At 38.9% G+C, this 27,061-nt stretch overlaps 1 protein-coding gene across 1 annotated transcript; it reads left to right on the top strand.

Annotated features, from left to right (window-relative positions):
* Nucleotides 1-1,765: 1,765 nt before the first annotated feature.
* On the top strand, nt 1,766-26,010 carry MED30 (mediator complex subunit 30). The gene is made up of 4 exons (XM_066265777.1): nt 1,766-2,098; nt 10,208-10,366; nt 12,319-12,423; nt 25,692-26,010. Exons 1-4 carry the CDS (start codon nt 1,922-1,924, stop codon nt 25,785-25,787), a joined length of 537 nt encoding a protein of 178 aa, XP_066121874.1. The 5' UTR covers nt 1,766-1,921; the 3' UTR covers nt 25,788-26,010.
* The last annotated feature ends 1,051 nt before the right edge of the window (nt 26,011-27,061 follow it).

Here is a 27,061-nt window from a genome sequence, read left to right as displayed (position 1 = left end):
AATGCTGAGGTCACCGGTTCAAAGCCCTGGGCTTGCCTGGTCAAGGCACACATGGGAGTTGATGCTTCCTGCTCCTCCCCACCTTCTCTCCCTCTCCCTCTCCCTCTCTCCCTCCCCCTTCTCTAAAATGAATAAAATAAAATATTTTTTTTAAAGTGGCAATAGGAAACTAATTCAAGTCATGATGCCACTGAAACATGGCTTTTCTTCAGTGGAACCCACCTTGGTAAATGGCATAAACACCACCTATTTGTTCAAAGCAGAAATATGTGCCATCCTTAATTTCTTCTCTTTCATGTTCTCAATCCAGTCAACATCAAATCCTCCAGATCCTACTTACTAAAAATGTATTCAGTGACCCACTGTACCATTTATCTAATCCAGATCATCGTCACCATCATCATCATCATCACTTCCCTTTGGGATGGAGGAAGACAGTACATACCCAACATTCTCCATTTAGGAGCCAGAATAAGCCTTCTCAGCTGAATATTTCTGGTAATTATTCTTCTCTCCTGAAACTCTTCAATGATTCACTATTTCATTCAGAATAAAGGTCAAACTGCTTGACCTGTCTTGGAAGTCCTCTAAGGTCTGTCTTTGTCTTCAACGTATTTCCCGATACATCCTCACACTAAACTTCAGAAAGCATTTGGAGGCTTCCTCACTTCAGGTGTGGCACTGACCTTCCTTGTCCCCAAGACACCCCCCCCCCCCGAAACAATCCAATGTTCAGCCCCTTCTCCTATTCACCATCAGGGCCCAACTTATTCCCTCCAGATTGTCACTGATCTCCTAAATTGTTAGCACATGAACAGTAAGTTCTTGACTGTCTGCCTGTCCCACGAGAGGAAGGCTTTTGCCTGACTTGTTCACTATGCTGTCTCCGTTTCGAGCAGCCAGCACATAGTAGGTATTCAGGAAGTATTTGTCACACCTAACTTCTCACTAAGGAGCTGTAAAAGCACTCTTTAAAATTTCTATAGTGGTTCTGATGTCCCTTTTAATAACCATTTCCTACAAAGTCTTTACTAATGGAGTGTTCAGATACTTTTTAAAATGCAATAATTTTGTGCCTATCACCCTTTTCCACACTCCTGACTTTTCTTTGACCTCTTTGAAAATGGGCTGTAAGAGGTAGGTGGGAGAATGGCTTTAACTTTTCTTACATTTATTTTCTTACATTTACATTTATTACATGTCACTCAACATGTATTTACTGAACAACTTCCATGTGACAGTCACTAAATATGCAGAATATAGTAAGGGTGATCGGGAAGGCTTCTCCAATAAACCGACATTTGAGCAGGGACCAATAACAATCTCATTCCGGTGTATTTATCAGCTCACAGTGAAGCATGCAAACTCTTGAATTTTGTTGTCTAAATTCAAATCGCAGGTTACCAGTTGCAAGCCGTCTGTGACTAAACAAGTCAAACTAACCTCTCTGGGCCTGTCGACTACTTGAAAAAAAAAAAAAAGACTACTACAAACCTCGTAGGCTTGTTAAGAGAAAACGCTCAATGAGGAAACTAACGAATTCGATCACGAATTCGAAAGAAAAAGCTGAGAGCCTGGGAAACTAAGTCTAGGAAAGCCCGCCCACCCCGTCCTCTGGCTAGAGTGCAGCTGGTGATTGGCTACTCAACCCGTCCGTCCCGCCCCACCCGTGGTCCGGCCCATCAAGGCCGGCTTGGCGTTGAGACTGTTCCCAGGGTCCGCCGAGTGGGAGGTGCCCATGACGTTTAGTGACGCGTTACGTCAGGGCGGGCGGAAGTCACGGCCGCTGTTTTGAAATCAGGCCGCCGCGGCCTTACAAGCTCTGGCCGACGCCGAAGCCTGTAGCGTCCGGACGCCGAGAGGACCTCCTGACGCCTCCTCTGCTGCCCCGCGGGCCTGAGGCCGCGGCCGGAGCCGCGCCATGTCCACCCCTCCGCTGGCTGCGTCGGGGATGGCGCCGGGGCCGTTCGCCGGGCCGCAGGCTCAGCAGGCCGCCCGGGAGGTCAACACGGCCTCGCTCTGCAGGATCGGGCAGGAGACGGTCCAGGACATCGTGTACCGCACCATGGAGATCTTCCAGCTGCTGAGGAACATGCAGGTGGGAAACGGCAGGGGGCGCCGCTGCCGAGCGTGCGCGGAGAGAGCCGAGGTCCTGCCAGGCAAAGGGGCCCCGCTGTATTAGACGTTGGTGGGAACTCGGGGCACTCTCCAAGTATTGGGTCACCCCGTTTGTATCCAGAGGCCTTCCTCTCTGACGAGTCTGCCGGGGGAGTCAGCCCTGTAAAGGGGATGTTTTCCAGACGGATTTCTGGGTGATGGAAACCACGTGCTCTAGATTGGAACAGGTTCTCTAGTTACTACCAAACTCCAGCACCTTTCTAGGTAAAGGTGGGCCTCACTCCGCTCCCCTGTTTTGATTTAATTTACTTATCTTTTTCCAGCAATATACTTATTGAGAGTCTCAGGCAGTGGTTCTCAAACTTTTTGAAGTCGGGGCGCATTTAAAATCCTACAAATAATTGTAGGTGCACTATATACAAATTTCTGAGAAATATGTTATAATAATTAAGTCAAGTATTAAAGAAAAAATATATAAAGTCCAAGCGTGCTTTTATGGTAAACGAAATAAATACGACAAAATTTATTCTGACACTTAAAAACATTTTTATGTTACATTTTTTGTTATGCTTTTTAGAATTCATAAAAAAGAGAGGTTAAAAAATAAAAAACCGACAAAAAAGTTATCTTTTTATATATATTGATACATTCTTAGTAAGATTTAGTAAATTCAGCAGGTCCCGGCGCGAATGAGTTAAGTTTTTTCATTCTTGTGTTTATGAGAAATATGAGCCTGATGTGTCCTAGTGATTTCTTCAATGTTTGGGCATATATTTGAAAGGCAAACTCTCATTTCCTTCTCAATACATTGAAGAATTCCTCTCTCTTTATTCTTGTGTTGAGTGCAGAAAACCCCCACCATACATATCATCTTAAGTTTACACCAAACAAAGGATAGAAGAAACTTGCCTCCAGTCTTTCAGGGGAACATGGCTGGTAGTGTAAACAATCCAGCACCACAGTTTAACAGCCTTTTGCAACCTTATCAGGCAAGTGAGGTGGGGGGTTGGCCAGACTGTCAGCTTACAGCCAATTTCCCACACCTCTGTCCCCCAAAAATCTAGCCTCCAAAAACCCTGTTGGATTTTTGGCCCCCAACAGGCACATATTTCTCTGAAATACCATAGGGCGCACCTGGAAATCTTCTAGGGCGCACACTTTGAGAACCGCTGATCTAAGTGGTTGAAGAATTCAGATTATGATGACAATTTTTGTTAAAAAGCTCTATTTTGGAATAATGGACATACAGTAAAGGCATTGTTAAAAAGTTCTGACGTATGTGTGTATATGTTTGTGAGACATTATCTAGCACCCCAAAAAGTTTCTTCATGGCCCTTTGAAATCTTTACTTCTGACCTTCTACTGCAGACAACCTTTCATTTGCTTTATGGTACCATAAATTTTCTAGAGTTTCATATAAATGGAATCATTCACTATGTAGTCGTTTTTCTCTGGTTCCTTTCACTCCTTATGTTATTGATTGTTCCTTTTATTGCTGAATACTATTCCATTGTATGAATATATCACAGTTTGTGTATATGTTTATCTGCTGATGTACATTTGGGTGACTTTCATTTTGGAGTCATTATAAAAATATTTCTGTGGGTCCTGGCCGGTTGGCTCAGTGGTAGAGCGTTGGCCCTGCATGCGGGTTGGATTCGGGTCAGGGCACACAGGAAAAGCCATCATCTGCTTCTCCACCTCACTCCCTCCCCCTTTTCACTCTCTCTTTCCCTCCCCTTCTGCTGCTGCCATGGCTTGATTGGTTCATCCATTGCTGTGGGCACTGAGGGCGGCTCTATGGCGACTCCACCTCAGGCACTAAAAATAGCTGGGTTGCTAGCATGGTTCTAGATGGGCAGACTATCAGTCCCACACAGGGGTTGCCAGGTGGATCTTGGTCCTGGTGTATGCAGGAGTCTGTCTCTCTATCTCCCCTCCTCACACTTGGAAAAGAAAAAAAAATACGTCTACGAATGTTCCTGTGAACATGTGTTTCATTTCTCTTGAGTAGGCAGATGCCTAGCAGTGGAATTGCTGGATCATAAGATAAATGTTTAATATTTTAAGAAACTTTTCCAAAGTTCTGCACAATTTTAATTCTCATCAGCAGTGTTTGAGGGTCCTAGTTACTCCTCATCCTCATCAGCACTTGTTATTGTACATCTTTTGCTTTGCAAATACTTTCTCACAGTTTGTAGCTTGTCTTTTCATTTTCTTCACGTTGCCTTCTGAAGAACAGAATTTAAAATTTTGATGGAATCCAATTTATTAATTTTCCTTTTATAGGTTTTGTTTTGGGTGTCATACCTAAAAAGATTTTGTCTAACTGAAGGTGACAAAGATTTCTCCTATGTTTTCTTCTGGAAATTTTAATAGTTTTAGGTTTTACATTTAGATCTATGATCAACATTGAGTTAATTTTTTAATATAATGATAATTATAGAAAACCCAAGTGCACTTTTTTGCATTTAGATATTCAGTTCCAACACCATTTTGCTAACCCATTTTTAATTGAATTTACTGGGGTGGCATTGGCTAATAAAATTATATAGGTTTCTTGCCTACTGGCCGAGTGGATAGAGCGTGGCCAGGCGTGCAGATGTCTCGGGTTCAGTCCTTGGTCAGGGCACACGTGAGAAGCCACTATCTTCTCTTCCTATCCCTGTTTCCCTTCTCTCTCTTCCGCTCCCACAGCCAGTGGCTTGATTGGTCCAAGCGTCAGCCTCAGGCACTGAGGATAACTTGGTTGATTGAAGCATAGGCCCCAGATGGGAGTTGCCAGGTGGATTCCTGGTCGGGGCACATGTGGGAGTCTGTGTCTATATTTTTCCTCCTCTCACTTAAAAAAAAATTATGTAGGTTTCAGGTGTATAATTCTATTCAGTATAGTATATTACGTGTTCACCACCCAAGTCAAGTCTCCTAGCATTTATTCCCCTTGTATTCTCTTACCAGTGGTCGGCAAACTCATTAGTCATCAGAGCCAAATATCAACAGTACAACGATTGAAATTTCTTTTGAGAGCAAAATGTTTTAAACTTGAACTATATAGGTAGGTACATTCCTTATCGAGGTAGCGCCCGCACGTGGTATTTTGTGGAAGAGCCACACTCAAGGGGCCAACGAGCTGCATGTGGCTTGCGAGCCACGGTTTGCTGACCAGGGTAGACCTTCCTCCACCTTCCTTTCCCTCTGGTAATCACCATCCTTGCTAATTCACTTTTAATACTCGCTCACCTTAGTACTGCATGATATGGATAATCATTTTGGTTTTGTGGATGAGTATTCTGTAATTCAGAGATGTAAAATGACTTGCCTAAAGTTGGTCATTGGAGAGCTAAATTTGAAACCAGGTCTTCAGACTCTTATAATTCTCATTTCTACGAGTACACTAGAGTGATTTATTGCTTTCCCTTTTTTTTAAGTTCTTGAGATTTTTTTTCCTGATTTTAAAAGTAATTCAGTTGTGTAGAAATCTTTTCAGAACATGTCAATAAGCCAGTGTGAAACAATACAAAGGGAATCTAAGTGAAGATATGAAATATTTGACAATTACTTTAAAAATTAATATATTAATATCTAAAATGATTAAAGTATATATTAAATGATCTCTTGGAATTTATAATATACAGTTGACCCTTGAACAATGTGGGGGTTAAGGGGTGCCAACCACCAGCACAATCAAAAATCCCCATACAACTTTTTGATGTATATATGTACAGCATTTTTGATGATCACATTTTTATAATATAATGTTACATACTATCGGAAAGTGCATAATTAGAACAATAATTCCCATAATAGACCAACTTCTGGGCTAAAAATTCTTCAGATAAAATCCAATATTTACTTATATCAATGTATATGCCATATTACTTTTAAGTCAATCCTGCATATATGTGGATTCCCAGCTGTGACTCGAAAATGTATTTTTTATTCTTAACATGCTATATGCAAATACTGAATTAGGACTGGAGAACTAATAGCTAATATTTGTCAAGTACTTTCCTTGGTCAGGCACATTGTTGTACGAGCAGTCTAAGAAGTATTTTTACCTCTATTTTACAGTTAAGAAAACTGAGACTTAAAGAGAAAAGAATTTACCCAACATCACACATAACTAGTAGCTCTTCCTATTAACCTCTTTATAGTACTAACTTGCTGTCAAACAGTTTTTAATATTAAAAGAGATAAAATACACATCCATGGCCAACACAGAAAAAAACTAAACATTCTCAAAAAAAAATATCAGTAACTAGATTACATGTAAACAAATATTCAAAACCAATTTTTAAGAGACTGCTAGTTATTTCTTTGTAGCTGTTACAAGTGTGAGCTACATTTTGAATAAAATTTCCAGGGGTAGGATTAAGAGATGTCTCCCCAAGGATCCCAATTGGGAATCCCTGTGTAAGAAAGTATTGCTTTGGTTCTACTTATTATCCTTTACATCTGTATTTATTTAATTTTTATTGATCGATTTTAGAGAAACAAGAGGAAGAGAGGGAAGCATTCATTTGTTGTTCCACTTAGTTGTGCATTCATTGACAGCTCCCCATATGTGCCCTGACCAGGTATAGAACCCGTAACCTTGGCGTTTTGGAAGACGCTCTTACCGACCAAGCTAACTGGCCAGGACTACCCTTTACAACTTTAAAGCAATTTCTTTGAATATATAATACATTAAAAATTGAGAAATACAAAAGGACATTACAGTGAACATTCTGCCTCCCAACCACCTCTGCTAGCTCTCTATCCGTTCTCCACAGGCAGTGATTGTTAATGATTTTTATTACTATTCTTGTGTACCCTTCTGATATTCTGTGCATATTTAAGCAAATGTGTATTTCATTTTTCTCCCTTCTGCACAGATAACAGTATATTACACAACATTTTGCACCTTGCTTTTTTCATTTGGTATATTTTGGAGTTTACTCTGACTTTACAGAAAATAATTACTTTTCTTTTTAAAGTGTGTAGAAATTCACTGCATGGAAATACTGCAATTTATTTAACCAGTTCTTTAGCTAAGGGCATTTAGGTTGCTTTTAATCTCTAACACTTATGCTGCAGTGAATAACCTCACCTAAATGCACAGTATACCTGTAGGATAAATTCTTAGAAATGCCTATGTGCTTCTATAATTAGATATATTTTTAAAAATTGCCCTCCATGGGGGTTGTACTGGTTTATGCTGCCATGTCCTAAGACCAACAGCAGAGTTCTAACAGTGAGTTAAATTTGGGATCTCTGATCATTTGATGGTAAAATTTAACATTTTTCTTACTTTGAATGAATTTGAACCTCTCTCTTCATATAACTTTTGCTTCAAGTTTTATATTTAAAACTTTAATCTATATGGAATTTGGCCTAGAATAAAGTGTGAGGTATGGCCCTGGCCTGACTTTTTTCAAGAGTTGATTGGATAATTCATTTCCTCCCCCCTTGATTTCAGGTGCTCCTTTATACAAATAAGTCTATTTGTGGATGTTCTGTTCTATTCACTTAGCCGCCTATCACTTACGTAGCAATGCCAAACTTTGTCTGTATTAGTCTCTATCATGTGTTTACACTAATTTTTCAGAATTAACCCTGGTTATTCTTGCTTAATTTTCCATATGTACTTTAAAATCAGCTTGTTTGCCTCTGAGAAAATCCAGTTCTCATTTTTAATAGGTTAACCTAACCTGGAGAGAACCAATACCAGTATTATATTGAGTCTTAATAACTAAGAACATGGAATAACCTCCCTTGTGTCCCTATGAAGTATTTTAAATTTTCATTTTTATCTTGGAATTTAAGTTTATTCCTAGATACTTTATCTTTATTGTTGCTATTGTAAATGGGGTCTTGTCTCTTCCTAATTTTCTTCTGTTTTTATTATGTTTCAACATTTTTTCTTCTCTAATTGCAGTGGCCAGTTGCTCCAGAATATTGTTCACTAGTAGAATTAGTGGACATCCTGTTCTGTTCCTGACTGCATTGAGAATGCTTTAAATGCTTCCGTATTAATCATGATGCTGACTTTTTATCTGGGATAGATGTATTTTATCACACTGGGAAATTTTTGTTGAGTTTTACCTTTGTTTTAAGAATGGATATTGAATTAGTTGAATGCTTTTTTTGGTATCTGGGGTACCAGCATATACTATTTATGGATCATCATCAGCATTCATGAGGGAGGTGATTGTCGATGAGCTTTTTCGCTAAGCATGTGCTCTACAGTGTATACCAAGGGATCTTGGGCACTGGGATGACTTATACTCTGTAGTATAGGAACTTTGTCTCTCGTGTTCACTGCTCTACCCCAGCTTCTAGAACAGTACCTGGGATGTGAAGAGTGATTAACAATTTTTTTTGAATGAATTAATTATTCCCTTCTTTGAGAAACTGATGCTGTATATGAAAACCAATACCCAAACCTACTAAGTATGTGAATTTAAGGAGGGTGATTCTTTGCATTTAAAATGATTTTGTTTTCCTTTATGGAAACATTTATTAAGAGTTCTTTTACGGCCCTGGCCGGTTGGCTCAGCGGTAGAGCGTCGGCCTAGCGTGCGGAGGACCCGGGTTCGATTCCCGGCCAGGGCACATAGGAGAAGCGCCCATTTGCTTCTCCACCCCTCCGCCGCGCCTTCCTCTCTGTCTCTCTCTTCCCTCCCGCAGCCAAGGCTCCATTGGAGCAAAGATGGCCCGGGCGCTGGGGATGGCTCTGTGGCCTCTGCCCCAGGCGCTAGAGTGGCTCTGGTCGCAACATGGCGACGCCCAGGACGGGCAGAGCATCGCCCCCTGGTGAGCAGAGCGTCGCCCCTGGTGGGCGTGCCGGGTGGATCCCGGTCGGGCGCATGTGGGAGTCTGTCTGACTGTCTCTCCCTGTTTCCAGCTTCAGAAAAATGCAAAAAAAAAAAAAAAGAGTTCTTTTACATAACATGCTTCTAAGTGAAATTTAGGTATAGATTTATTGGGAAAATAACTCAATAAGTAAAATAATTTTGGCTGTACGCTAAAACCTTCTGTTTGTGAGTACTGTACTAAATACAGCGATAAAGAGGTGAGTAAGTTCCAGTCTTCACCAAGTGGAAAATATGGGCAAAGAGGTACATCCAGTAAAGGCCATAATAAAGGTACATAGTGCTGTCTGCATGAAAGATATAACCTTAGACTCCTTATCGTCACCCAAACAGGAAGGTGCAGGGATCCTTTGAAATATTTCTTTGATTGTTAGTGTTTATGAAAGATCACAGATTGGAAAGCCTAAGAGGAGAAATCCTACATTGTTGTAGGTGGTGAACTTTTAATGCCTTTCTCTTTTAAAGTAATTTTACTAACTGGGTCTTTGGGTTGTTTTTGGGTTTTTTTTATCACATTTCTTTGAGATATTGTCCTTCAGAATGTTTTAATACCTAAGAATTTCTGAGAATCCTAATAATATCTCATTTCAAATAATTTCAGAAGACCCATCTCTTCATCTTATAAACCATTATATCATAGAAAATTTGAAAGTGAGAAAAGAAGGAAATAAATTATTCAAACCTATCTCACTGATATATTTTTCATCAAAGCCTTTCCAGTCTTTTCTTCATGTTTATGGTTTTACCTTTTTGTAATGATAGTGTCTTGTTTTCCTTTTTTCTCTAAACATTACACCATGTACTTATTTTTGCATTTTTACTACATCTGTTTAAAAAAGAAAAAAAATGAACTGAGGTGTAGAAAAAGTGGACCGATCTAGCTATTGGACAGTAAGTAGATAGTTTTGTCACTCTAATCCCCAAGATAAGTTCAAGGGTAAGTGCTTATAGTGAAAGCACCCTGTATACTAGAAAATGGGGTACAAATGTTGCTAAATCTTATGTTAGGACGGCTTCAGAGATAGATTGTGGGGATAAAATGTAACAGTGTACAGAGAAAGGAAGATCTGTCCATGACTTTCAGCATGGCAGAAAAGATACATATTTAGTTATAAGTTCTAAATAAATAATGATCAGTTTCCATGTATCTTTAAGTTGTTTGTTGCTAGCTTCACTTATGGACAGTCTTAATTTTCATTACTCTGTATTTTTATTGTCTTATTTTACTTGCTAAGCTCCCAAATGGTGTCACGTACCACACTGGAACATACCAAGATCGGTTAGCAAAGCTCCAGGATCATCTTCGCCAACTTTCTATTCTCTTCCGGAAGCTGAGGCTGGTCTATGACAAATGCAATGAGAACTGCGGAGGGATGGACCCCATTCCGGTAGAGGTGCGTTGTAGAGGAGGGGGGATGAGCAGAAGATGGAAGAGTGTCTTGGGCATTTGTCACTTTTCCCCCTCTCTCTTTCTCCTATTTTTTGCACTAGTTCCAGATTTTGAATTATATTAGTTTTAGTGACTAGGGAAGATGAAAATGTGATACAAATATATATATATAGAATTAGTACTATATTTTCATGTTAATAATATTTTTGTAGACTAACATACAGGCTTATTAGTGAATTTTTGTTGTTGGAATGAGAGGGTTGACTGTGGCAATTTTTATCATTGTTTTTAGTGTCTCCTTTTAATTAAATTAGTGCATGATTATTTTTTTAGTAGGAGTTTTAATAGTATTGTCACATAACTTTTTAAATAGGTTTCATGTGAGTTCTTTATGGATGAAGGTTATGTTTTCATCATTAATAATTTAGATTAGCTTAGTGAATCACTCTTAGTTCTGAAATATATTCTGTAAATTTAACCTTGGATCACAGCTGTATTTCAGTTAATTAGGTATATGATATTGTTGTAGATGGCCCTTTCCTGTTGACAAGTTATAGCTCCACCGCCAAAGGTAGCTGGGAAGATTTGGATGTTGTCTCACATAGAAATTCATGTGATCAGTGCTTCCTTTCTGAGTGATGAGCATGAGGGGATGAGCAGAGAAAGAGTAAACTCAAAACGGCCTGAAAAGAAGAGGACAGAGAAGTTGGAGGAAGATCAGAAATGTGGTTGACAAATTGTCAGAGGCTGCAGAGAAGTCAAGGAACATGAAGAATGAAACTGTACAGTCGGTTTTGCCGAAGGAGACTTGTCAGTGTATCTGAGCAGAGCTTCAGTGAAATGGTTGCAACAACAATTCAGATCACAGAGGGTCAAAGATAGAACAGGAAATAAGGAACTGGCACCAGCAAGGGGATATCCATCTTTCAAGAAGCTTAGATAAAAAGCAAGAAGAAAACAGTAGCTGGAAGAGGGGATAAAGTCAAGGGTTTTTTAGCTCTTTTCCTCCACATGGGAGAGATCAGGTCATGTCTAGATGATAAAGGAAGGCTTGGGAGCGGGATAAGGAGTAAAGCAGGAGGGCAGAGGAGTTGGAGCACAGGAATGGAGACTGACCGCCTTCAGGAGGTGGGAAGGAAGGGAGGGAGGGAGGGAGGGAGGGAGGGAGGAAGGAGAGAGGGAAGTGAGGAAGGGAAAGAAAGAAGAGTGGTTGTGAGTGTGTGTAAGTTTTTATTGTCCCAAGAATTTGAAGTTTAGCCAGATGACTCCTGGCTGTACAGTGACTTACCTGGGGCCTGTTCCTGGATTGGTAATGTGACGGTTGAAACTAGATGATCCCTGAAGTCTGTCATATCTAAGAAACTCCCTCACAAACTATACATATTTAATTATGATATAATTCTGCTAGAAGTTTCATTGCGGTATACATTTTTTCTCCTACACAATAAGAAAAAAACTTTCTCCCAATTAAATGGAATTAATACTGCTAAGATTTGCATAAATACTTAGGTTCTACATAGGAAGTAAATGACATTTATATAATGCACATCCATGAAGTTCCTTTCTTTCTGGTATGGATGAAAGCCTATTCTTTTTCCAGGGACTAGAATTTCTTAGGTGCGGGAATCACAGTGTACCTGTCATTATTTTTGCAGTATTTCACCCAGTGTCTGGCAATTAAATATTTGCTGATTGACAAAGTAGGGCATTACTCAGCTATATGTGACAACTAAGTCTTATAACGACTACTTCGCAGAAGAAACCTGAAAAACTAATGTACAGAATGCATTGAAATGATAAACTTCTAATGCTCTTATTTCAGACCATAACCTAATTTAAAATTTATTTCTCTACTATTAAAAGTATAAAAATTGACCTTAATCTGACTCATAATCTAGACCAGTGTAATAGAAATTTTGTATCATATTTTTTACTTTTAACCTTTGTTCCTTCCAGCAACTTATTCCTTACGTGGAAGAGGACGGCTCAAAGAATGACGACCGGGCTGGCCCGCCTCGTTTTGCGAGTGAAGAACGGCGAGAAATTGCTGAAGTCAATAAGGTAAGTGATTATAGTCTGCATGTTTTATAGCTCGGAATTACTGACAAAATTTACAAGGGAGTCTGATGTAACCGACAAACATAATTTGAACTATAGCATCACATGAAATGACTGGTTTGTGTGGCAAATGTAACTCAGAGTACAGCCAGGAACTACAAAGTGAGCAGAAATGTCATGTGAACAGCTAGAAGAGAGACCGCAGAAGTCATGCACTAAAGCCCTTAGGAAAGCTTCGCAGGCTCTCAGTCACGGCCATTGACTCTTTTCTTTTCTAGGCAGACTTACGGCTTTCTATTGATAGTTCACAGCATATTTAGAGCGACAAATGGTAAAAATTCACAAATAGGACATGTGAGTGTCTCAACACCTGAATGAGAAATTGAGAAAGTTTTCAAAGCATACCCTAACCTACTCCCCCTGCCAAACAAAGTTCTGAGCTTAAGTGTATGTATGTACAGTGGTCCCTCGTCTACTGCGGGGGTTAGGGTCCAGAACCCCCCCCCCCCCCGCACGATAGGCAAAAATCTGCAAAGTAGCGACCTTATATTTATTTTATTACTTAGATATACAGTGTGTCCATAAAGTCATGGTGCACTTTTGACCGGTCACAGGAAAGCAACAAAAGACAATAGAAATGTGAAATCTGCACCAAATAAAAGGAAAACCCTCCCAGTTTCTGTAGGATGATGTGGCAGCATGTGCGCATGCGCAGATGATGATGTAACACTGTGTATACAGTGGAGCAGCCCACGGCCATGCCAGTCGAGATGTGGGCAGTACAGAGGAAAGTTCAGTGTGTTCCGTGGCTCGCTAAATTCAAATCCATGACCAAAGTGTAATGTGAATATCGGCGCGTTTATAACAAAGTGCCACCACATAGGAATAACATGACTCGGTGGGATAAGCAGTTGAAGGAAACCGGCAGTTTGGTGGAGAAACCCCGTTCTGGTAGGCCATCAGTCAGTGACGAGTCCGTAGAGGCTGTACAGGATAGCTACCTAAGGAGCCCTAAAATATCTGTGTGTGAGTCCACATCGAACTGCACTGAATACGTATGAAACTGGGAGAGTTTTCCTTTTATTTGGTGCAGATTTCACATTTCTATCGTCTTTTGTTGCTTTCCTGTGACCGGTCAAAAGTGCACCATGGCTTTATGGACACACTGTATTTTAAGGCTTTATAAACCCTCCCCACAATCTTATAAACCTTTTCAATTTTTTAGACTAGAAAATGCTTATTTTACTGCAAAAATAATTTAAAATAATAAATATATAAAAATACCTATACTGTATACGGCAAAATCCCACGATATAGCGAAAAATCTGCGATACAATATTAGATATATACAATTTAAAAATCCGCGATACCACGAGACCACGAAAAGTGAACCACGATATGGCCAGGGACGACTCTATTGCTGATACTTTCAGAAGTTCAGAAGATGTTCAGATAGCTCTCATGAAATACAGAGAAACAGGTCAAGTTGTTGGTTCTTTCCATGATAGAAGCATGGCCCAGCCTTACTAAAACCTAACCACAGCACAATAAATAAAAGTACCAGTTTCACACTGTCATGTACAGATGCCCCTTCCTGCTCCTGTAATTTTAATTCCATTAATAGAATTCAACAGGATATAAACAATCCAGCACGAAGAGGATATTCTGAGGTACATGAGGATATATATACATATATATATGTATATATATATTATGTAATGTCAATAGATTGAATTAGAAAAAATATTCTCAAATCTAAATGTCATTTAATAAAATTCAAATATTGCTGATTTATAGAAGACTTAAAACTATTAAGATAATATCTTTTTTTTAATATTTTTATTTCTGATAAATAGCCAATAAGTTTTAAATGTTATCAGGCATAAAATAAGATGCCTAACATTACTGTATTTGCTATTATGTTAGAAGTTACAGAAAGTACAAAAAGAAACAAACTTTAGGGAATGGGTTATAATACATATAAGCTTATTAAGTTTGTTAAGCTTGTACATATATATTTAGCTCGAGCTTGTTAAACACAAAGAAGCTCAGTTGACAAATCACTGCCGTCATTAAATTCTATAAAAAAAGGCTTAATGTAAGTTGATATATCTTATGATGATTAACCAATTAGGTTATAGGAGCCTGTTCACAATTGCAACAAATATTAAGTAGTTAGGATTTATCTCAATGAGATATGTGACCTACTTATTTAGAACTTTGAATAATTAAAAGAACATATAAAGTTCTTATGTGGCCAATAAATATGCTAAAAATGCCAGTCTTGATTATTTCATAGTTTTAATATATTAACAATCCAAATCCATAGGCATTCTCTTCAGAGTATACAAATATAAGACGTTAGTGCAATATCAAAGATTAAATCCAAATGAAATCCAGATTGAAATTTTTTCTTCAGAGTATACTAAATAGCAAAGAAAATACTGATAAGAGTATAATTCAGCATTCTTTGTGTTAAAAATTAAAACGTAATATGAGGCATAGTATAAGAACAATAAGTGTGTAATATTGACACAGGAATAGATAGATTAGTAAAATAATAGCCAGCAAGGTAATCTTCCTATTGTATATGAGAATTTAATGTGACAGAAGAAAGATTGTGTGGAAAATTGGTCTTTAAAAATAGAAACTTTAGGGGAAAATTAAGCTAGCTTTTATATTACACCATATGTTGAAATGCATTTCAGGGTTGAAAGTAAGATGTGCAAAACACTATTGGAAAATTAAAAGAAAAATGTGTATCAAAAATAAGGGGAAAGGAAAAAGATGGATATATTTTGTGATATAAATGTTATATTTTTTTTAAGTAAAGGAGAAGTACATATTAAGACTATTTCCAGCAAACTTGGCAGTAATGAGTGAGCATAAAAACTCACAGTAGGAAATGAGTAGGAGATGAGGCAGAGGTTAGGACCTAGAGATCATGACGAATAAATTGTGTCCAGAGATGAGACATTCATTTATTAAGAAGTGTCAGGTTTCTATTGATAATGTATTAATTCACAGTAGATGGGTTCTATTTATTTGTCTTCTCTGTAATAAAGATATTTTTTATAAAATACATTGAAATATATATGAGTAAAATGCCAGTGTAAACTATAATTTCAGAGTACTACATGTGACATATAGTTCATTCTCTCCGGTAGAAAATTTTATAATATTAAAAATAAACTTCTGTAAATTTAAAGGATATAATTTTTTTAAATATGTTTCATTTCACTTTTCATTTCTTTAAGCTCCCCTTTCATCAGATTTGATGGCTTAGAAATAACTTATTCTCAATTATTTTTAAAAGATCTTTTATATAATCAAAACATGGTAATACTTTTAGTATTAATAAACCTACATTTATTTGGAAAACTCATTTTTGACAAAGGAGCCAAGATTATATAATGGAGAAAGGAAAGTCTTTTCAGTAAATGATGTTGAGAAAGAATTCTGGACAGCCACACGTGAAAGAATGAAACCAGACTGTTTTACTGTGTGTACGAAAATTAACTAAAAATGGATTAAAAACTTGATTGTAAGACCTGAAAAAATAAAATACATAGAAGAAAACATAAGCACTGAACTTGTGGACCTAGGTCTCAGAGGAATTTTTGTGAAATTGACCCCAAAGGCAAAGGAAGTAAATGTAAAAAGGAAATGAATAGGACTTAAACTAAAAAGCTTCTACACAGCAAAAAAATCATTAACAAAACAAAAAGTCAACCAACAGAAGATACCTGTGAACAATACTGCTGTTAAGTTGTCAATATTTAAAAAATATTGGGTTGGGGAATAAGTTTGTAGTGTTTTTATATTTTCTTTTATTTTACAATGATTTGTTTGCTGTTTGGCAAAGGGTAAGTATTCATTCGATAAAACTCTTTCTGCTCTACAAAACTATGTTAATTGTATTTTTGAGTTATTTAATTTTTTATTAGTTTTGAGGCTTAGAAATGGAATACCCAGGAGGCAAAAATCAACATTTTTGACACCTGCTCTTCTTTGCTTTTCATCGAGGTCAAAAAGCTGCCGAAGCAGCCCGGGACATTTGCGACGTGTATGGAGAAGGTGTCATAGGCGAATCTACAGCACGGAAATGGTTTGCAAAGTTCAAAAATGGCGACTTTGACGTCGATGACACGTGCCCAGCGGAAGGCCTTCTGAATTCGATGAAGAACTGGGAAATGCTTGAAAAGAATGCCACGGTCAACAAGGAACTCTACATTGCCCAGCTACACCGCGTGAATGAGGCTATTCGACTGAAAAGACCTGATCGACATGGTCAAACCATACTCCTTCACGACAACGCCAGGCCCCATGTTGCACAAGTCGTCAAAGCCGCACTCCAAGAGCTCGAATGGGAGGTCCTTCAGCATCCGCTGTATTCTCCGGACCTTGCACCGACCGATTACCATCTTTTCCGCTCCCTGTCAAACCATATGAAGGGCGTTACCTTCGATAACAAAGAGGTCCTTAAAAACTGGCTCAACAACTTCTTTGACACCAGACCAGGCGATTTTTGGCGGAACGGCATCAACAAATTGGTCGAGAGGTGGGAAGAGGTTGTAAACAGCAATGGCAAATATATAATTGATTAACTTATTGATATAATTATTGTTTTTTGTTTAAATGAAAGTCTTCGGTAAAAACGCTACGAACTTATTCCCCAACCCAATATAAAGACTTAACACAACTCAACAATCAGAAAACAATCCAATTAAAAAAAGGGCAGAGGACCTGAATAGACACTTTTCTAAGGAAGACTTACAGATGGCCAACAGATATGAAAAGATGTTTAACATCACTAGTTATTAGGGAAATGCAAATCAAAACCCCAGTGAAACATGACCACACACTCACTAGAATGGCTATTGTCGAAAAGACAAGAAATAACAAGTGGTAGAGAGAATTGTGAAGAAACGGGAACCCTCGTACACTATTGGTGGGACTGTAAATTAGCATAGCCACTATGAAAAACTGGAGGTTTCTCAAGAAATTAATAGATCTACCATATCATCCAGCAATTCCTCTTCTTGGTATTTACCCAAAAAATACAAAAGACTTACTCATAAGAATATATGAACCCCTATGTTTACTGCAGCATTATTCACAATAGCCAAGAACATGGAAACAATCTAAGTGTTCATTGATTGATGACTGAATAAAGAAGATGTGGTACGTATATACAGTGGAATAGTACTCAGCCATTAAAAGATGGAATATTGCCCTGGCCGGTTGGCTCAGTGGTAGAGCGTCGGCCTGGTGTGCAGAAGTCCCGGGTTCGATTCCCGGCCAGGGCACACAGGAGAAGCGCCCATCTGCTTCTCCACCCCTCCCCCTCTCCTTCCTCTCTGTCTCTCTCTTCCCCTCCCGCAGCGAGGCTCCATTGGAGCAAAGATGGCCCGGGCGCTGGGGATGGCTCCTTGGCCTCTGCCCCAGGCGCCAAAGTGGCTCTGGTCGCAACAGAGCGACGCCCCGGAGGGGCAGAGCATCGCCCCCTGGTGGGCGTGCCAGGTGGATCCGGGTCTGGTGCATGTGGGAGTCTGTCTGACTGTCTCTCCCCATTTCCAGCTTCAGAAAAATACCAAAATAAATAAATAAATAAATAAATAAAAAGATGGAATATTGCCATTTGCAACGATATGGATGGACACTATTATGCTAAGTGAAATAAGCCGGTCGGAAAAGGACAAAAACCATATGATTTCACTCGTACATGTAATATAAAACAAAACAGACAACAGTGTGGCAACAGCCAGAGGGGGAGGGGGGGGCCAGGTGGAGGTGGCCAAAGTGGGGAGAAATGGGAACAGAAAGAGACTTTGCTTGGGGTGGGGGTTCACGGTGCAGTGTGCAGATGGTGTTGTATTGAGTTGTTTACTTGAAATCTGTGTGGTTTTGCAAACCAGTGCCATTCCAGTAAAGTCAATTAAAATAAAAAGAAAATAATAACAAAACAAACTCATAGATATTGACAACAGAATGGTGATTTCCAAGAGAGGAAAGAGGGTGGAGAAAGGGCAAGTGGGTAAAGGAGTTAAATTTGTGGTGATGGAAGGAAACTAGACACCAGGTGAGGAGCATACAATAAGGTACATATGTCAAATTACAGTCTTGAACACCTGAAAATTATATAAATGTTAATAACCAGTGTTACCCCAATATGTTTAATTTTTTTAAATGACTAGCTATTGATCTAGAATTTTTTGAATTTTAGGTGAAAGATACAACAGATACAAATGATATGATGTAAAAGCTTTACTTTTTCACAAAAGAATTTAGCTCTCGTGCGCTCTCATTCTGGACTCACCTACTTACTTTCCTTCCCTCGAGCCTTTCAGTGCAGTTAGTCACAGTTGGGGTTCAATAAATAACTCTGTGTTCATATTCATTATGGTACATGAATATTGTTTATTGCTAAGCCACACAGTAATCTAGGGTTACATTTCCTTGGTTGAATGATATATTGCTTTTAATTATTAATGTCTGTAGTTTTTTAACAATTTTGATTGTTATTTTTTGTGTGTGTGACAGAGAGAGGGACAGACAGGCAGAAAGGGAGAGAGATGAGAAGCATCAATTCTTCATTGCTGCACCTTAGTTGTTCATTGATTACTTTCTCATATGTGCCTTGACCAGGGGGCTACAGTAGACCGAGTGACCCCTTGCTCAAGCCAGCGACCTTGGGCTTCAAGCCAGCAACCTTTGGGCTCAAGCCAGTGACCAGGGGGTTATGTCTGTGATCCCACGCTCAAGCCAGTGACCCCCGCACTCAAGCCGGCAACCTTGGGGTTTCGAACCTGGGTCCTCTGCATCCTAGTTCGATGCACTATCCACTGCGCCACTGCCTGGTCAGGCTTGATTAATTTCTTTAAGCATCTGTGGCAGCATCTCAGTGCTGTTTTCCAACTTTCCACAAAGTCAAAATCACCCAGCAGTTTATTGGTTCTCTTTTTCACCCCGAAGTCCTCTGTGTACTTGCTCAGCCTGGATTGAACACTCTGTGGGCCTGCTGGCCAGCTGTTTTCCTGGGCTCTTCCTTCACCTCTTTTGTTGGTTTCACTCTTTCCTCTGCCTCCTATCTTCTTCTTTCATGGTTTCCTGCCTCCTTTGTGAAGTACGTATGTTGCTGGCTTCACTGAAAGGAATGCAGGCACATAAGATTTTGGCCTTCACCTGTCCGGCCAGTTGATAGTTTGGCTGGTCATAAAAGTCCATGCTTTAGGCCTGACCTGTGGTGGCGCAGTGGATAAAGCATCGACCTGGAAATGCTGAGGTCGCCGGTTCAAAACCCTGGGCTTGCCTGGTCAAGGCACATATGGGAGTTGATGCTTCCAGCTCCTCCCCACCTTCTCTCTCTGTCTCTCTCTCTCCTCTCTCTCTCCCTCTCTGTCTCTCTCTCTCTCCCTTTCTCACTCCTCTCTAAAATGAATAAATAAATTAAAAAAATTAAAAAAAAAGTCCATGTTTTAAATTATTTTTCTTCAGATATCTTAACATATTCTTCTAGAATCTTCTGCTATTGGGTTTGGAAAACTTTAAAGGACTAGGACCAGATAATAAATATTTTAGGCTTTGTGTGACACATACTGTCTTTGCTGCAATGCTAAAACTAGCTCACAGGTTTTATAAAAACAGGTCATGTGCCATAGTTTGCCAGACCTTGTTTGTTTAGTTTTGTTGATGGAGGTTCTGAGGGATCTGGTTAGCATCTGATGCTTTAACATGAGCTAATCACAGGCTTTATGAGTTGGCTTCACTGTACCAAGACTGAGAGGCAAGGAGCCTTTTTTCTTTGAGGGACTCCCAACTATCAGTTTCCAAGATTTTTTTTTAGGACTGTTGTTTCTTCAGAGAGGAATCTGGTAGCTCCCTACATAGAGCGATGCTCTTCCGTCTTCCTGCTTTCTGCTGTGCCGGCAGCGGTGCACCACAACTGTTAGCTACCATTCTGTAAGGAACAACAAACCTCCTGTTCCCTACTGGGCGGGGCAGGGCCTGCAGAGGGGCGGGGCCTGTGGAAGGGCGGGGCGGAGAGTGTGCTCATTCACCTGTTGGTTAGGTGTGGGAGTGAGCACCTGTGCTTTCACTAGTCCAGTTTTTTTTTTTAATAAATTTATTTATTTATTCATTTTTTTAGAGAGGAGAGGGAGAGACAGAGAGAGAGAAGGGGGGGGGGAGCTGGAAGCATCAACTCCCATATGTGCCTTGACCAGGCCAGCCCAGGGTTTCGAACCGGCGACCTCAGCATTTCCAGGTCGACGCTTTATCCACTGCACCACCACAGGTCAGGCTAGTCCAGTTTTTATACCCAGGCATGTTTTATTTATTCTTTCCCTCCAACTTCTCAACTTTGTACCTCCCTTCTAGAATAAAGATTAAAATATGGAACTGAAAACCTTTAAAGCACTGAGTAAGCTCATGATTAATTGGTATAGTTCTCTGCCTTAATAGCACACACACCTGAGAGTGTTTCTGTGAAAAGTGTGTTTATTTTCAGTAGCCGCCCACGGACGGTAAAATGTTGCCCTGATTTAATTTTATAATCACATAGATGGTACTAAAAATAAGTTTAAATTTACTGATTTAATTTTTAACTACTTATACACATCTCTATTCATAAACTTTCTTTTGTCTGTTATTTTAATCAGTTCTTTCCTGTTATGCAAAATTTTTAAAATTAATAGTTGTCAGGTAGTAGTAGTAGAATTTTATGGTTCATAGCAATCTTAGTAACACATTAAAATAATTTGCCATTGAATGTTAAAATGACTAATGATAGCCATATCTTTTTTTTTATTCTAACAGACCATAATTAACTAGAAACAAAACAAAGAACAAGCTTCAACATGATTGCTAGGGGACTTCTATTTGGCCTGTTCGTGTTTTCTCCTGAAGGCTTTTGGGACGCTCTTTGATTAGGCTTTTTGTTATTTTTCCACCGAATATTAAAATATCCTGATTCAGGGGTGCCTCCTTAGTGCCAGGCTTCGTCTGAGTGCAGGAGCTTCTCCCATGAACCAGTCAGAGGTACTGTCTACCACAGTACACATTTCACCCAGTGAATAGGTTTCTTTTCCCCGGACAAGGGGCTGATGGACGTAAATCAGCACCCATCTCCTGTACTCTTGTCATGTTGTGATAGGTACAAAACCAAAACTGTTGGACCATGTTTCTATATATTGGCATTTGCTTGTATTAAATGATTGTTACTTTATGGACCAGTCATAAAATGAAGTTTTTGGCATTCAATTAAAAACATTCAGAATTTTATTACAATGTATATTTTTTTATTCTAAATAAGTTACATAAAATAAGCAGCTTTATATATCTCCCAGTTAACCGTCATTGATTGTGTACTTGAATTATATAGAACGACACTGATGGAGTATGTTTACTATTTTTTTGAGAGGAAAAACGGATAGAGAGGAAGAGAGAGAGAAGCATCAACTCACATGGTTCCACTTGGTTGTTTGGCGTTAATTGCTTCTCATATGTGCCCTTACCAGGGCTTGAACCAGTGACCTTAGGGTCCAGCTGGCGTCCCCATCCCCAGGATTGAACCAGCGACCTCAGCACTCTGGGACCATGCTCTAACCACTGCACCCCTGGTCAGGGTGCGTGTTTACTATTTAATCTACATGATGTATCTGGTTTCTAACCACCTACATGATTGCCATAATGCCATGAAGCTTTCTTTGGAGCACAAAATTTGGACTCAGTGTTTGATGTAAATCATCAGAAGACAGAATGGCCTAGTTTCAGTCATCAATATATGGCTCATTTAAATACTCTTCATTTTCCTTTCATATTCCAGAATCCATAAGCCCTACTACCCAAGTAAAGGACGAACACTTGTTTGAGACTATACATATATTTTAAGAACATCAGAATGAGTTCTCTTTTGCTTAACACTATAAATATTTTGTTGATGGTAAAATTAAATTGAAAGCTAATATGGATAGTTTTTTACAGGGTTGCCATTTAACTCAGTGCTTGCATTTAGAAATTAAAACATTTTTGACCAATTGTCACAGCCTTTGTATGAATATTAAGTTACATGGCATGATCTAGCATAAACATTTTTTTAAGTATCTACTCTCCTTACACATTCACCTGTTAATGTAACAAATTAGGCACAGCTGATGGATTTTGATAATAGCAGCTGTCAACCTCTGTTAAAATCAATCAGTGGCAAGATTGTGTATATTAAGTTCTGGATCACATCATTAAAATGTATTTACAATTTAACCACCAATAAGCAGAACTTTCAGCTTTGCTGTTGAAGTTACATGATGTGCTTTAGTTCTAGATAGTTTACATGTATGCTAATTTTTAAAATTTAAAACACTCTGACATCTTTGAGAAAAACTATCCACGTGCCTTATAATATGGATGAGGCAAAAGTATGTTTACAGTTGTGAGTACGTGAAACACAGTTTAATCTTATATTCTTATTTTTTAATTATTGTATTATTTTCCATATGAACAACTCTAAAATTACTTTTACCTGCCTTGTATAACAACATTACCATGATAATATCCTATATTTTTATTTCTTATACTATTTTTAAGAATTAATGAAGCTATTTTTTAAAAACAAGTATATCAGAATTTATATAAATATTTCCAAATGAGTATTCTTAAAAGTAGTCATATTGGTAAGGAAGGCATTGATTCCAGTGAGGCAGCCATTATGGTAGCCATTTGTAACCTCTATTTTGATACTGATTTTAAAGACTGTTTTTAACTATGTCAGAATCTAATTTTATCACTTCTGATTACTTTTTAATGTTAGTTGAAAATGTGATCATGAGTTTATTTCACCCGACTTGGCCTTTGAATGGTTTTTCACTGTTTTCAAAACTTAAATCCTTCTCCTGTGTCCTTCATGGACAAGATTTGTCACCATTTCAGTTCTTTAGGAGAACCCGTCCCATACACCGGCCCAGTCACCCTTTTTCATTGCAGTTTAAATCATATTCCTTCAGGAATGTTACTGGGTCCCACTACCAAGCTCAGAGCTCCCCTCCTTCCACCTCTGCTCACCACAAATTTTTCTAGACCCGAAACAAAAATTTTTTCCTTGTTTGTTGCCTTATCAGTCAGAGGCTGTGTGTCTATGTTTTGGGTTTCCACAACTTCTGAGGTGTTTCCTCTGCCATTTACCTGGCCAGGCTGGAGTCTAGTCATTTGGCCAGTGTCTTCCTCCTACGTATTGAATTCCTTCTGGGCAGGGGTTCTCATTCCTTTTCCTCCCTTACAGTGCTCGCTGCAGAGCCAGTGTCTATGCGACAGAATGTGGCTCAGAGTTTCACTCCCATCAGAAATTCTGAAACTCAAAAGTGTTCTTGTTCAAAATATGTTAGAAGGTGCTAATTCAAATAAGGTGTTTTTAAAAATCAACTCGTATTCTTTCTCTGTCTTTTGTCCTTACTCAGTAGCCCTTCTCCCTTCTGAAGAAGGAGAATTGAGAGGAGGCCATGGCAGCTGACTCGGAACCATTTGAAACCATTAATTAGTTCACTAAACTAAACTTACTGCTCATCAGTTGTGTCTGTGTAACTGATTGTCATCTTATGGATGAGTGTTCAGACAAGTAGAACTGGCAGGGGCCTAATAGATTCTATAATCCCCTTTCATGGACAAGAAAAATGAGGATAAGGAATTTGTCTCTGCTCAACAGCAACTTAGAGGCACAGTTAGAACTGGGACTGAGGTTTCCAACTTCAGAATATAATGCCTTTATTCTAATGTACCTCTTCTCATGCTCCCCGTCATTGCTGACACAGATGTCCATTTCTTGGTCTCTAGGATGAAAAAACAACTATAGCCATGGTACCAGTCGTCCATTCATTTGTCATCTCACCCAGCATCTGGGACAATTTGGTTAGATGATAACACAGGTGCCTAAATAACTAGCACATGCTTATGCCAACAGAACTTAGAAGGCAGGCCATCTGAAAACTGAACAAGGAGACTGACTACTGCCAGCATCTTTCCCCCCAAAACCATGTTAAAGTGAGCTTTGTGGTACTGCCTCCTGTACACATGCCCTGTGTACTCTATGGTCAGATGTTTTATCTGGCTGTTGTGTTAATACTCTCTTCAAATATGAATTAAACTTAATTAAAGTCTCTGCAAATTGCTTTTCTGTTTTCCAACAAGAATTTCTCGGTCCCTTGTAGCTACTTTCTTCCTGTTACTTCTCTAACTGTAGACAGAAGTAATACCAGCAATTTACTTAATCTTGGTTTGCTCTTTAATGAAATCAAAATTAAGATCTTTAGGCCTCGTTATAATGAACATATACTACTTTGTGTGGAGGTACATATTTTAATACAGTGCCTTTAAAATTACCTAATTAATTATATTATCTATAAATGTAATGTTTCCCAAAGGTTACTGAACAATAATGCTACAATAATATAACTAGTAAACACTTTGACCAGAAGTTCTCTATTTTTATCTGGTTTTACCTAAGTAGACAGATATTTGCCACCTACGATTTGAGGAAAGGATACTTAACATGAAGTTTAGGAACTGTCTCCTAGTCAGAACCAGACACAGAGAAACAGACACGTGTCATGTGCATTCAGTACCTCCAGCAAATCTCCGTTCTTAAGATTACCGTGGGGGCTATGCCCTTCTGTCTTCAGTTTTGAGAATTAGCTGTAGATTGCTTCACATTTAGGCAAATGGTGACTTCTGCCACATTTCTGAAAAACCATTGGCATTAGATACTACGTTTATATTATACTGTATTTTCTACATGGACAGTTCTAACATTTTACGTGAGTCAAATCATTTAATCCTCATATCCACTCTTACGAGGTGCATTTAGTTATTATCTCCATCTTTCTGATATGGAAACTGAGGCACAGAGAAGTTAAGTAATTTGCCAGCATCATACATTTCACAAGGGAGCTGAGTTTAAACCCAGAGAATCTGCTCTACATGGGACATATGTGACATTGCCTCTGGGGAAACATAGACACTCAGGTTTGAGAACAATTACATATTTAGCTTATTTTCTTCAAAGATGTAAGTAGACAAGCAAAAGGAGGTGGAGGCTGTAGCCAGGCACCTGTGGGCTGAGTTAGATCAGGAGGCCTATTCAGTGAACACTCATGGCCAGAAAAGGACTGAGACCGTCTGCCTGAAAAAAATAGCCTGACTGTCCAGAGTCCTAATTTATGACAGTTAACCTGTTGACTTCATGGTCTATGTTTCATTTCTGATAAATTCTTTTGTCTCTACAGAAGCTCAAACAGAAGAACCAACAGCTGAAGCAAATTATGGATCAATTACGAAATCTCATCTGGGATATAAATGCCATGCTGGCAATGAGGAACTGAACTGATATTTACATTTCCTGCTTTATACTTATACCATTTTTCCCCTCAAGTATTTTTTTTCCCTTTGAAGAAGCCTATTTATCTGTTTGTATTCTAGTCATAGAATTAAAGTTCCTATTTTTACATTGTGGTTCTACATTAAAGTATTCATTGGCAGTCTATTTTTTAAGCTGTTGACTCTGTGAAATATAATAAACTTTGATAGGGTTTGTGTTTTGGTTAATCTTTGTGAATTGAATAATTGTTTTTTAAAATCAAAATAGTTAAATTTTATAAACTTTAAATTTGATGACTGGTGGTTTTGCTCATTTCATTACAATTTTAGGAGAAAATTAAAAGTTTAAACTTTTTTGCAGATGAAAATATCAATCTGGTACAAATGAATTAAAATTAAATATGTAGTTTACCATTTCAGCTCAGTTTTTTAAATTCAGTTTGAGTCCCAAACAAGTTCAAATGAGGAAACAGTTAACTTGTATATTGCCGTAAGTAGATGAGAATTACTTTTACCATGTTTTGCAAGTGTTTGGTCTTAACTGGGATGATCTGTCACTAAAAGGAAACACAATTTGAGGACAGCACAAATTGGAATCATGACTGTGTGCTTCTTTGCTGCCTGCTGTAGGCCAAGAAACAAATCCCTGTCTGGTTCTTCAGCTACACCCTAATATCAAGTGCTTTTGGAAGCAGCGAAATTGTAAGAGTTGTAAATGAGGGTAGGTTTATGTGACAGGTGCTTTTGTAGACTAGTAGTTGGTCAACAGTAAGTCCTTCATGGGTAAATTGTGCAGATTTCCACCTATATCAGGTGACAGAATCACAAGAAGAGAATCCAAACCATGTGGCCATCATTATACCCTCTAATTGTTCGTCAGAACAAGCTCTGAGCAAGCCCAATGTCACTGGATGGGGTTGACTGCCCACACAGGGAAGCCCTGTAGTCACAAGGCAGGAGGTAAAGGTACAGATAGCTAGGACAATGAGAAGATATAAGACCAATAACCTAACCTACCCCAGTAGTCTAGTATCTAAGGATATTTTAGTTTATATAGCCTATCACCAACTGGACATGTGTGGATGGAGCGCAGAGCCCATTCCTAGCAGCAGTGGCTGATGCAATGCTGTGAGAACACTCCAGCTCCCAGAACCCTCCTCGGCATACCCAGGAAGGGAGCTCGCCCACTATAAGGAAGTGATTCAGCACCAACCACGCAGCTCCCTGATCTTTTCAGCCATTGGCTATGAAGGACACGCTGTAACATCCTATTGGCTGA

Source organism: Saccopteryx bilineata, chromosome 3, assembly GCF_036850765.1.
Source record: "Saccopteryx bilineata isolate mSacBil1 chromosome 3, mSacBil1_pri_phased_curated, whole genome shotgun sequence".
In the NCBI taxonomy this organism is placed as follows: Eukaryota; Metazoa; Chordata; class Mammalia; order Chiroptera; family Emballonuridae; genus Saccopteryx; species Saccopteryx bilineata.
The sequence above is the reverse complement of the archived record's forward strand: the minus strand, read 5'-3'. Positions and strand labels throughout refer to the sequence as shown.

Coding starts and splice junctions, on each gene's coding strand:
- MED30 (XM_066265777.1), top strand. CDS start 1,922: ATGTCCACCCCTCCGCTGGCTGCGTCGGGGATGGCGCCGGGGCCGTTC. Junction 2,099..10,207: donor AGCTGCTGAGGAACATGCAG/GTGGGAAACGGC, acceptor TTACTTGCTAAG/CTCCCAAATGGTGTCACGTA. Junction 12,424..25,691: donor AAATTGCTGAAGTCAATAAG/GTAAGTGATTAT, acceptor TTGTCTCTACAG/AAGCTCAAACAGAAGAACCA.